Here is a 13,148-nt window from a genome sequence, read left to right as displayed (position 1 = left end):
CGTGCAGCAGCTGCTGCCACCCTAATACTTTTAGAGGCCCTCAAAATCACAAACTATGCTCAACTTACTCTCTACATTTCTCATGACTTCCAAAATCTATTTTCTTCCTCATACCTGATGCATATACTTTCTGCTCCCCAGCTCCTTCAGCTGTACTCACTCTTTGTTAAGTCTCACAATTACCACTGTTCCTGGCCCGGACTTCAATCCGGCCTCCCACATTATTCTGGATACCACACCTGACCCTCATGACTGCATCTCTCTGATCCACCTGACATTCACCCCATTTCCCCATATTTCCTTCTTTCCTGTTCCTCACCCTGATCACGCTTGATTTATTGATGGCAGTTCCACCAGGCCTAATCGCCACACACCAGCAAAGGCAGGCTATGCTATAGTACAAGCCACTAGCCTGCCTCTTAGAACCTCTCATTTTCTTTCCATCGTGGAAATCTATCCTCAAGGAAATAACTTCTCAGTGTTCCATCTGCTATTCTACTACTCCTCAGGGATTATTCAGGTCCCCTCCCTTCCCTACACATCAACTCGAGGATTTGCCCCCACCCAGGACTGGCAAATTACCTTTACTCAACATGCCCTGAGTCAGATAACTAAAATACCTCTTAGTCTAGGTAGACACTTTCACTGGATAGGTACAGGCCTTTCCTACAGGGTCTGAGAAGGCCACCGCAGTCATTTCTTCCCTTCTGTCAGACATAATTCCTCAGTTTAGCCTTCCCACCTCTATACAGTCTGATAACAGACCAGCCTTTATTAGTAAAATCAGCCAAGCAGTTTTTCAGGCTCTTGGTATTCAGTGAAACCTTTATATCCCTTACGGTCCTCCATCTTCAGGAAAAGTAGAACAGACTAAAGGTCTTTTAAAAACACACCTCACCAAGCTCAGCCACCAACTTAAAAAGGACTGGACAATACTTTTACCACTTTCCCTTCTCAGAAGTCAGACCTGTCCTCAGAATGCTACAAGGTACAGCCCATTTGAGCTCCTGTATAGACGCTCCTTTTTATTAGGCCCCAGTCTCATTCCAGACACCAGACCAACTTAGACTGTGCCCCCAAAAAACCTGTCATCCCTACTATCTTCTGTCTAGTCATGCTCCTATTCACCGTTCTCAACTACTCATACATGCCCTGCTCTTGTTTACTCTGCTGGTTTACACTGTTTCTCCAAGCCATCACAGCTGATATCTCCTGGTGCTATCCCCAAACTGCCACTCTTAACTCTTGAAGTAAATAAATAATCTTTGCTGGCAGGACGATGCTGAATCTCCTTAGGCACTCTGATTAGATGTCCTAGGTTCTCCCAATTCTTAGACCTTTAATCTCTGTTTTTCTCCTTCTCTTACTCCGTTTTTCAATTCATACAAAACCGTATCCAGGCCATCACCAATAATTCTAAATGACAAATGTTTCTTCTCACAGTCCCACAATATCACCCCTTACCACAAAATCTTCCTTCAGCTTAATCTCTCCCACTCTAGGTTCCCACGCTGCCCCTAATCCCACTCGAAGCAGCCCTGAGAAATATCGCCCATTATCTCTCCATACCACCCCCCAAAGTTTTCACCGTCCCAACACTTTACCACTATTTTGTTTTACTTTTCTTATTAATATAAGAAGACAAGAATGTCAGGCCTCTGAGCCCAAGCTAAGCCATCATATCCCCTGTGACCTGCACGTACACATCCAGATGGCCAGTTCCTGCCTTAACTGATGACATTCCACTACAAAAGAAGTGAAAATGGCCTGTTCCTGCCTTAACTGATGACACTGTCTTGTGAAATTCCTTCTCCTGGCTCATCCTGGCTCAAAAGCTCCCCTACTGAGCACCTTGTGACCCCCACTCTGCCTGCCAGAGAATAACCGCCCTTTGACTGTAATTTTCCTTTACCTACCCAAATCCTATAAAACGGCCCCGCCTCTATCTCCCTTCGCTGATTCTCTTTTCAGACTCAGCCCACCTGCACCCAGGTGAAATAAACAGCTTTATTGCTCACACAAAGCCTGTTTGGTGGTCTCTTCACACGGACGCGCATGAAAGTTTCCCGTTTAAGCTGTTACAAACAGTGCTGCCATGCACGCTCTGGCCTTTTGGTGAACATTCGTAGACATTTCTCTTAGGTACACACTTAGGAGCAACACTGCTGGACCACAGCACTTTCAACTTTAGGGAGACTGCCAAACTCTTTTTCAAAGGAGTTGTTCCAATTTCCACCCTCATCAGCAGAATGTGGAAAATAAGAATACTCATGTGTTAAATAAGATAAATGAGATGGCAGATTCCACAACAGAAAATCTTTTGTAAAGTTCTCTGACTAAAGCTAGAATCCTCTACCTAAAACTTTTACATTAATTAATTTTTTAAATGTTCAGACCTCACAGCATTTGAGAGAAAGTAATCAAAATGAGAATTTTCCGTTTATAATACAAATCTTTTTTTTTTTTTGAGACAGAGTCTCGCTCTGTCGCCCAGGCTGGAGTGCAGTGGCGCGATCTCGGCTCACTGCAAGCTCCGCCTCCCGGGTTCACGCCATTCTCCTGCCTCAGCCTCTCCGAGTAGCTGGGACTACAGGCGCCCGCCACCACGCCCGGCTAATTTTTTGTATTTTTAGTAGAGACAGGGTTTCACCGTGTTAGCCAGGATGGTCTCGATCTCCTGACCTCGTGATCCGCCTGCCTCGGCCTCCCAAAGTGCTGGGATTACAAGCGTGAGCCACCACGCCCAGCCAAATCTTTTTTTTTTTAATTGAGTAATCTCTCCTTTTTCTTGCCCTTAGAGGGAGAACATCCCATCAGATTATACGAGAAGAGGATTGGAAGCCTTGCAATTCAAGATGATTTATCAAGATAGAAAGTCTAAGGTCAAGAATGAAATGAAATTAATAATGTCAGCCAAGCCACTGGTGATCACTAACAGTCACGCTAACAGTCAAATGAGACAGCTTTTCCAGAGCCAAGGCTGGCTGCCTGATTTACAGTGCAGGAATAGAATATTTTGGCTTGGGTTAGAAAAAATGTGAAATGGCTGAGACCCAAATATGTATAGGTTGGATTCTTCATAAAGAACTCTGTTCTTGGCCGGGCACAGCGGCTCACGCTTGTAATCCCAGCACTTTGGGAGGCCGAGGTGGGCGGATCACGAGGTCAGGAGATCGAGACCATGGTGAAACCCCGTCTCTACTAAAAATACAAAAAAAAAAAAAAAAAAAAAATTAGCCGGGCGTGGTGGTGGGCGCCTGTAGTCCCAGCTACTCGGAGAGGCTGAGGCAGGAGAATGGCATGAACTCGGGAGGCGGAGCTTGCAGTGAGCCGAGACTGCACCACTGCACTCCAGCCTGGGCAACAGAGCAAGACTCCATCTCAAAAAAAAAAAAAAAAAAAAAAGAACTCTGTTCTTAATTTGTTGTCAAAAATCTCAAAGTAACAAGAACCAAGCTTGTATATATAAGCTATTACAGAATTGAATACGAATAAAATTCTGCCTGGTTTATGAAGATTTTAAGAGAAGTTCACATTTAAATTTCTACATGATCCAGGGGACCTACTGTAAACAGAAAAAATGCCACAATAGCTTTAGTCTGCCATTTTATAATTAGAAAATTGAACCTCATATGCCGTTTTACGAAAGGGGGTTAAATGAGGAAGTAGGTGGGACTGGAGTGGATTTTTTTATGACCCAGACGTTCTCCTGAGGAGCAAAGCACAGAGATGGTGAGACTGTCTCTTTTTGAATAAAGCCAGGCTTGCCGGGTTTAGCCACCTGCTCTCAAGGTTAGGTGGGACGCCAAGGTGGTGCACCTGTCATTTTGACCCACCAGCACACTTGAACCTCCCCAATTATAGCCTCCTGTCTTCAAAGCAGGTTCAGGCTTAAGGCATACTTTTCTGGAGACAACTCTTGAGCAGGAAAAATCCCAGAGAGCCAAGCCGCACCAGGGAAACAGCAGACAAACAGAACCCGGCTCAGGGTTGAGAGCTGGGGGTAGCTCCAAGGACGTTGCAAGAAATCACCTCAGATAATGTTGCACTTGCGTTCATCAAACATGTACTTGAAACCCACATTCATCTCTTCTATACATTGCCCTTGATGAAAAACAGCTGCAAACTTGGATTATTCTGCAAGGACAGAAGTACGTTATTTGAAGATATGATGACACCGGCGCAACTTAATGTAATCAAATCAGAGTTTATAAATATGTCCCGGCAGAATGGAGGGAAAACCATCACTCTCATACCTCAGGGCTATGGATGTCTCCTGAGGGAGATCCATTTCTGGCCGTGACCTGAAGCAAAGGTAGGGGTGATTTCCTTGAGGCCACACCATCAGAACAGTAAAATCTGTTGTGAAATGTCCATCAACCAGACGCCCTTCCCTCCTATCTGAGCACTGACTCCACCAAAACATTCTGTCCAGCTTGGTGAAGCCCCTTAAATATTTTATTTCAATCACCATGGAAACCTTAAAAACAAAACCCAGCAACAGAAGAGCAAGGGTTAGTCACGATAGCAGGATCATCAGCTCTCCCTGGTGCTGGGGCAGGAGTGCCCGTCCCTTGAACTCCTCATCACACACCTGCCACATTCCGTGTGAACACGTCAAACCCTCAAGCCTGCTCAATTAATCACCCTGCCTGAGAATCTATGAAACAAAGTTCACATTACCCAGAGAGCCACATGAAGGGCCCTCTGAGGTCAGAATGCAAGACCAAACAAAATTAATGTGCCTGCCACATCCATCATCTTGTAATCTGCTTCCAGTTCCATAATCCCCGAATGACCAGACTGTGCATACCAAGAACACTGAACATTCCTCTTTGATGTGGATCAAAATGGTTCATGTAGAAAGGACTCTGACCACCTCCTTCACTAGCAAGGAAAGCATTAACCATTTCTACAAGTCAAATAGACCTGGGACTGCAGGCATCTGCTCAATGCAAGTGGCTAGGGACCCAGAAGTTTTTTTTTTTTTTTTTTTTTAGACGGAGTCTCGCTCTGTCGCCCAGGCTGGAGGGCAGTGGCGCGATCTCGGCTCACTGCAAGTTCTGCCTCCCGGGTTCACGCCATTCTACTGCCTCAGCCTCCCGAGTAGCTGGGACTACAGGTGCCCGCCACTAAGCCCGGCTCACTTTTTTGTATTTTTAGTAGAGGCGGGGTTTCACCGTGTTAGCCAGGATGGGGACCCAGAAGTTTTAATGACTCTATCATAGATGTTTCTTCATATACCCTAAATATAAAATCTGATTTACCCTAAGAACAAGGAATACACTGTTAATTTTTCAGTGACTACTAACTGGTGAGGCCATGTAAAGGAAGATGACACAACTATCATCGTACTAAACTATTTTGTAATCATTCAAGGGAATGAATGTTTAAAATAATGAATCAGTAGAATTACATGCACTTAAAATTAAAACACAGTATACTGTATTTTATATCACCATGCAATTACTTTTCATTTTAATTTCTGAGCATGTTATGAGTACCTAAAAGGAAGCATTGCCACCCATTTCATTCAGGAAGAAAGGAGATTCAGAGACATAGTGTGAGGGGAAGCTAGAGGTCACATGACTCATGACTGGGCTGGGCTGGGAGAAATCCACATCACACTCCTATTTTCCTCTCATAGTTGATACTATTTTCTCCACCCCCTCCCTGCCAAGATGGAGTCTTGCTCTGTTGCCCAGGCTGGAGTTGCAGTGGCACGATCTTGGCTTACTGCAACCTCCGCCTCCCGGGTTCAAGCAATTCTCCTGCCTCAGCCTCTTGAGTAGTGGGGATTAGAGATGCGTGCCACCACACCCAGCTAATTTTTTTTGGTATTTTTAGTAGAGATGGGGTTTCACCATGTTGGCCAGGCTGGTCTTGAACTCCTGACCTTGTGATCTGCCCACCTTGGCCTCTCAAAGTGCTAGGATTACAGGTGTGAGCCACCATGCCTGGCCGATACTATTTTCAAGATTTTACACTATTAATCTCTAATTCCCTCAAATATTTTACCATAAAGATTTCACCATAAGATTATTTTATGCTATGAATATTCTAACTCAGGGTCTTTTACGTTCTGATTTTTTAAACTCCTGATGTCTGAGGAGAAATGTTTTTAGTTATAAACTAGAGTAACCCATTTGATTTAGGAGTAAGGATTTAAAAGGATATGGGCAGCATTCTCACCTTTTAAAAATTCAGACATTAGGTTTGGTTCTGTGGACTAATAGTGTCCACACTGATTGTTTAAGAGTGACACCAAATTATGCATTAATCTTAGCAACGTTCGAAATGGTTGTTAAACAAAAACAAGAAAAAAATTACCATGGTTTGCAGGCCAGTGGGATTTTTGCTACCGACTGAATGTATCTCCTCAAAACTCACATGTTGAAGCCAAATCCCCAATGTGATGGTATTTAGATGTGGGGCCTTTGGGAAGTGATTAGGTCAGGAGGGTAGAGCCCTCATAAATGGGATTAGTGCCCTTATAAAAGAGGCTCCAGGGAGCATCCTTGTCCCTTCTGCCACGTGAATTTTTTTTTTTTTAAAGAAAATAAAAAAAGGATGGCCGGCCGTCTACAAATCAGGAAGTAGAGCCCTCACCAGACCCTGACTCTACCAGCACCTTCATGTTGGACTTCCCAGCCTCTAGATCTGTGAGAAATTAATTCTGTTGTTTATCAACTACCCAGTTTATGGTTTTTTGCTACAGCAGCCCAAACAGACGAAGACAGATTTGTAGTGGTAATACTTTAATTCCTCAAACAATAGCTAAATGAGTAGTACTGTGTGTCACAAAACAGTATGGCACGTATTAGTCCTTACACAGCCTTCTGAAGTTTTCTATCCCATTACTGTTGAAGAAATTGGGAGTCATTGAAGTTCCCTGTGGAAATTACATACACTTACGTGACAAAGCTGAGATCTGAAGCCACATGCATCTTATTTCAACCATCCCGAAATATACCGCTGATATTTGGGAATCTGAAAATGTCAGCATTCCTATACTTCCCCCAACCAAGTTAACCTCCCAGGACCATTCTTGTAACATGAAAAGATGAAATCATTTTAAAACAGAAAGTGCAAAAAGTTAACTTATTATTCATTGCCTCTCGTAGGAAAACAGAAACCTGAATAGGAAATGGGCTTCAATAAGAGCAGGAGGTGGGCTGTGCATGGTGGCTCACGCTTGTAACCCCCAGCAATTTGGGAGGCTGAGGCGAGAGGATTGCTTGAGCCCAGGAGTTTAAGACCAGCCCTGGCAACACAGTGAGACCCCCCATTTCTACAAAAGAAAAAAATAACTAGCCAGGCATGGTGGTGCACCTGTGGTCCTAGCTAAACAGAGGCTGAGGTAGGAGGATTTGTTGGGCCTAGGAGGTTGAGGCTACAGTGAGCCATGGTTGTGCTACTACAGTGTAGACTGGACGACAGAGTGAAACCCTGTCTCAAAACAAAAAAACAAAAAAACAACGGAAGGTGAGGATAGGGTATAACAGAGGCAAGGGAGACAAAGGCTTCATATCCTGCTGTGAAATGTTTGGGCAGAGGGCAGAAGAGAAAGGATTGTTTGGTAATGATCTAGAAGTCAATATGAATATTGTTTTTAATTTTTTTTTTTTTTTTTTTTTTTTTTTAAAGAGACAAGGTCTCACTCTGTCACCTAGGCTGCCCCAGGAGTGCAGTGGTGGTCTCGGTTCACTGCAACCTCTGCCTCCTGGGCTCAAGTGATCCTCCCACTTCAGCCTCCTGAGTAGCTAGGACTACAGGCACATACCACCATGCATGGCTTATTTTTTTTTTTGGATTTGTTTTGTAGAGGCAGCATTTCGCCACGTTGCCCAGACTGGTCTTGAACTCCTGGGCTCAAGCGATCCTCCCACCTCAGCCTTCCAAAGTGCTGGGATTACAGGCATGAGCCACCGTGCCCAGCCTGTTTTTAATCTTTCATTCAGTAAACAGATACTGGTTCTATATCTCCTCTGTGCCAGGTGCTGTGTTGAATATTGGCAATATGAGGTGACTAAGGTAAGTGGCCTGCCCTCCAGAGCTCAGTCTGAAGAGGGGGAGAGACCTAAACAAGCAACATCATATGCTGAGAGCCACACTGCAGGGATCTGGAAGCTGTGGTACAAGCACTGGGGACTGACTCCCTAGGAGGATTAGGGGACACTTTGCAGAAGAAGTGATATTTGTGCTGGGGTCTCAAAGAATGAAGAGTTTTCCTAACAGAAAAGAAAGAGGCCGGGCGCGGTGGCTCACGCTTGTAATCCCAGCACTTTGGGAGGCCGAGGCGGGCGGATCACGAGGTCAGGAGATCGAGACCAAGGTGAAACCCCGTCTCTACTAAAAAAAAATACAAAAAATTAGCCGGGCGTGGTGGCGGGCGCCTGTAGTCCCAGCTACTCGGAGAGGCTGAGGCAGGAGAATGGCGTGAACCCGGGAGGCGGAGCTTGCAGTGAGCCGAGATTGCGCCACTGCACTCCAGCCTGGGTGACAGAGCAAGACTCCGTCTCAAAAAAAAAAAAAAAAAAAAAGAAAGAAAGAAAAGGCCATCCAGGCAGACCATACTTCCAAAGGCATGGGGGTCAGAGATCAGAGAAATCATGATATGTCCTGGAAATGGAAGGTAGTTCTCTGTGGCTGGAGCATGGGATGCCTGGTGGCAGTGGTGGTGGCGGCAACACTGAGATAGGACTGGAGATGTGGGCAGGGGCCAGGATTCCAGGAAGGCCAAGAAGGGCGGTCTGCATTCTGTAAATTGCAGGGAGCCAAAGGCTTTTAGACAGGGGAGTGACAAGGTGTGTAATAAGGTCACTTGGATAGCCTTGTGGAATAGAGTGGAGAAAGCCAGACAGGTGGCAGACAGGCCAGCTGTAATGAATTCTACCTGGAGGGACCTTTGCAGCTCAGAGGCCCTTGGTGACCCTATCGTCTAGCTCTCCATTTCACAAGTGATAAACTGAGGTCAGGAAAGGTTAAGAAACTTGCACAAAACTGTCCAGCTGGTAACACAGCTGGGGCCAGAATGAAGATCTGAAGGCTGCGGTGCGGTCCTTTCCACCGGCCAAGACTACCAAAGAAAATGACGAGGTCTGAAGCCTGGATTCCCTAGTAGTGGTTTCAAGTTTATCAGCTTAAGACACCACCACAAAGGTTAGAAAGCAACAGTAGGTGAAAGATTGAAGTACTGTTTTACAATCATTTTGGATTCCTGCTGTCTTACACACCAAATAAGTAGTTAAAGCGACACAGTTCATAGAATAAAGTGAACGAAAACACAGACACGGGAATGGAAGGAAAGTGCAGAGCTACTTTCTAAATCGACCAAATTAACTAAATCCTGACCACACACACTGAAATGCAGAGATGCAAACAAAGTCCTTTTTGAGTAGCCTGGATCAAGTCTTTCCTAAGAGCAGATGGGCACTACTTTAGCTGTGTTGTCTACAAAGAAATCCAGTTGGCGAGAAAATATTTCATCCACAGCACTATGATTCACAGGGTTAGTTCCTAGAGGTATCTGCCCCAAGGTCACCTGGGATGATTACCAGAGTCACTTTAAACCAAGATTCTAAGCCTAATACCCTTGCCCCTGGAATTTGAAGACAAGGAAGTGAGTCTATTCCGTTTCCCAGAAAACTGAGCCGGCTCATAATTTCATTCCAAAGAGAATAATCTACATAGAGAACTTATTTTCAGGATAGAAACAGATTTTCTGACACCTGCACCTTTCCCAAAGGGCCTGTAAGACTTCATATCTGAGCATGAAGTAGTCGTGTGTCAGCAGAGACCTTAGAGCTGCCATGTGGGCAGATTCTTCCTCACAACGGGAGTCAGACCAAGTTCCCTGTTTGAGTTAAAGTGAGTAGCGGGCCATGGAAGAAGGTATCTGTGTTTTTCAAAACTGCATTTCACATTGTACATAAGAAACCATTAAAAAAAAAAAAAAAAACCAGAGCACACCATGTCTTCAATTGGTCACAGATGGGAGAAAATCAGCCGCAATAATAAATTCACGGAGGTGGAGTGTGTCGTCACACGCGGAGCCAGGATGTGTGATCCAGAAGGTGTGTGTGGGGGAGTTAATACCATATGTCATTTGAATGCGGTGAGCCTGCTCCCATGTCAGTAGCAACGTGTTCCTCTAGAAGAGCTCCGATGCCATCCCTGATGCCACTGCCCTCTGCCAAGCCTAGATGACTCTTACCAGGTACTGAAGTCGCTGGCGCTCCGTCTCGGGGGTAAATTCTGAAGACATGGGGATAATTTCTCCATTTCTGATGATTATGGCCCTGAAATGGTGAAAATGCATTGTCAGTAGCCAATCTCATAAATGCTCTGATTCTGTTAAAACCATTGCTTGGTTCAGATCACACATGAAATGCCAAGAGATGTTTTTGTTTTCCCACTTGCATGGCAGAGTTCACCGTTCCCAGCTCTGAATCCCTCACCATATGAGAGGCATCTCTCTTTTAAGTGCATTGCATTCTAGTTAGCTTATGTTTACGTTTTCTGCTAGCTGGAAGTGTGCCTTAATGCTCCAGCCCCAGGCATACTTCTTGGCACACTTCTTGGCACATAACAAATGCTCAGTGAATAAATGGACGGATGGATGAATGAATGAATGATGCAACAGAGTCTTGCTCTAGCCCAGGGTTATCCAATAGCACCTTCTGTGATCATGGTAATGTTTTTGTCTGTGCAGTCCAATATGGCAGGCACTAACCACATCTGGGTACTAAGCACTTAAATTGTGGTTAGTGCAGGCAAGGAACTGAATTTTTCATTTTATTGAAGTTTAATGAACTTAGCTTTAAATTTAAGCAGTCACATATGGCTAGTGTTGAATGTATTTGACAGTGCAGCTCTAGATCCCTGTTACTCAAATGATGCTGTGGGCCAGCAGCGTTGGCTTCACCTGGCAGCTTGTTAGAAATGCAGGATCTCAGGTTCCACCTGACTTACTGTATCAGAATCTGCATTGTAATAAGATCCCCTGGTGATTCATAAGCACATCAATGTCTGACAATGTGTGGCCTACACTGTTGAGTTTCTAGGGTGATATCCTGGGTCCAGGGGAAAAAAAAAAAAAAAAACCACTCATCTCAAGGCTCAGGAAACTCATACACTCCAAAAAACGTATCTAAGAGCTATTGCCCAGTCAAGGACTTTTGAGGGAACAGCGGTCCCCAAAGCAGATGCCTATAGGAGAGGCTGCAGGATCGATAACCATGAGCAACCTTTCCTGGGCCTATTCCCAGCGGTGCCTCCTGTTCTCAGAACTTCTGATTCCAAAGTGGTTCCTGACAGCCACTTTTCAGCTATCGATCGGTTGTGGCAGAATGTAGCCATTTCTACAACAAATGGAAGTGGCTTGGGGAATTGCATTCTATATGAACCCAACAGCTCCCAGGCATCAGGGAGCTAGAGACCTGAGACCCGACATGCTTCTCAGTGAGGAGCCACCAACATGAGAAATGCCTTCGATCAGCTCAGATCAGAGTGGATGCCTCCTTCATTCTAGGGAGGCTGCATTCTTTGTGCCAAGAAGCCTCTGGGCATCCCTCTCTCCCACTGCAGAGGCAGTCCCTGACTTGGAAGCAATCCCTATAAATGGCTGCAGCTGTCATGACCCCACCCCCAACCCCTCACCACCTGTGCCCTAGTTGCTGCTGTCATAGCAACAGGAAAGTGGGGGGTCGGGGCGGGGGACAGGGGGCGGCGGCGGCGGCGGGGGGCGGTCAGTGCATCCAGGAAGGGAAGGAGTGATGACAAAAATCTTAGGGGCTTTAGAGAACTTCCGACTCTAGGAAAAAAAAAAAAACAGTGGAAGCTGTGAGAAAATGGAAAAGTTTAGGGGAACTGACTGTGAGAAGATGAGGCCTCTTATAATACTCCTTATCACTTTTATTATGCTGTCTGAAATAGACAAGTTAAAGATTCCTTCTTATAAACAGAAGCCACTTGTAAAATGCAATCACTATTACCCCACCCCCACTAAGGTGTTATCCACCATTCACAAATCAGTGTGAATTAATTCCAATGGTCTTTGTTCTAATTACCAGGTGAGTATGACTATAATAAGAGAGTAGGAGTTTTGACAGGAAGGAGAAACACAGGAGAATTTGAAAGGGGGCGGGGTCAGGAAATTCTAGGTTTGGGCCTAATCTTACAGGATCTAGAGGGCCCCTGAGAATCCGGGGAGCTGGTGTGAAAGTTATTATGTGATAAATTCCAAAGGTAATCTCCTCTTTCAAGATTTTGCCTAAAGCTACTCTTTTTTCCTCTTTTTCTGCATGGCCCCTGAATTGCAGTTGAATTCCCAGGCATGGACTAGGAAGAGCCAGCGATGCCCAATCAGGCCATGGAAGCATCTCCTCTAGGACCTGAGTGTCAGGAGCTCAGGGGCCTGGTAACGCCAAAGGCTTAGGTCATGCCTGTCACAAAGCAGGGGCCCAGTGAATGTTTGCTGATTAAAGGAGCAGATGAAAGAACTTAGAAGAAACTGTTCCTTGAATTTGAGGCAGGAAGAGAAAAGAACTAAAAGGCAGCAGATGTTCACTTAACCAAGTCACACGGGGTAGATTTTACAGAGGAAAGAGGGGCCTTCAGCTAGACACTCACTGCTCCTCAGCTATCTTTGCCTCTTCTCTTCCTGACCGGAGCTCGTCTCTGTCACTTCCCACACCTTGGGGTTCTCCCAACGTCAGTTACTCCCACTCCTGTATTTCTGACCTCTCTTTCCACTGGATCTCTGCCCATAGAACAAAACCATGCTAAAGCATTCTGTTTAAAATCAAAGTCAAACCAAAACCAAACATATGATACTCTCCTAATCCAAACTCCACCTTTGAAATGTCCTTTTTTTCTTTCCTAAGAACCTAAGCCTCAGAAATGGATAATAATCTACATTCAGGGTCTATCTACTTCCTCACCTCCCATGGATCCCTCAAACAGAGGTAAATTAACTTCTTGCCTCCCTCTACACCCAGCTACTGTCACCTGAGTCAACAAATGGCCCTTTTGTTGCTACATCCCTTGGGCATGCCATCGTTCTGATCTCCCAGGCAGCATCTGACTGTCTACTAACCCTGGCACCAGGCATACAACTTCTTCTCCTGGTTTCCCTCCCAACTCCC

General features: G+C 45.2%; 1 protein-coding gene across 3 annotated transcripts in view; it reads right to left on the bottom strand.

The window, feature by feature from the left end:
* PPM1H (protein phosphatase, Mg2+/Mn2+ dependent 1H) overlaps positions 1 to 13,148 on the bottom strand; it is a 305,954-nt gene that overhangs the window by 91,512 nt on the left and 201,294 nt on the right. For all 3 annotated transcript variants that reach the window (XM_055251348.2, XM_055251350.2, XM_055251349.2), the window contains exon 5: positions 10,217 to 10,301. In XM_055251348.2, the coding sequence (XP_055107323.1) occupies positions 10,217 to 10,301 (85 nt within the window). The remainder of the gene's footprint in view (positions 1 to 10,216; positions 10,302 to 13,148) is intronic.

Source organism: Symphalangus syndactylus, chromosome 17 (genome assembly GCF_028878055.3).
Source record: "Symphalangus syndactylus isolate Jambi chromosome 17, NHGRI_mSymSyn1-v2.1_pri, whole genome shotgun sequence".
Taxonomy (NCBI): Eukaryota; Metazoa; Chordata; class Mammalia; order Primates; family Hylobatidae; genus Symphalangus; species Symphalangus syndactylus.
The sequence above is the reverse complement of the archived record's forward strand: the minus strand, read 5'-3'. Positions and strand labels throughout refer to the sequence as shown.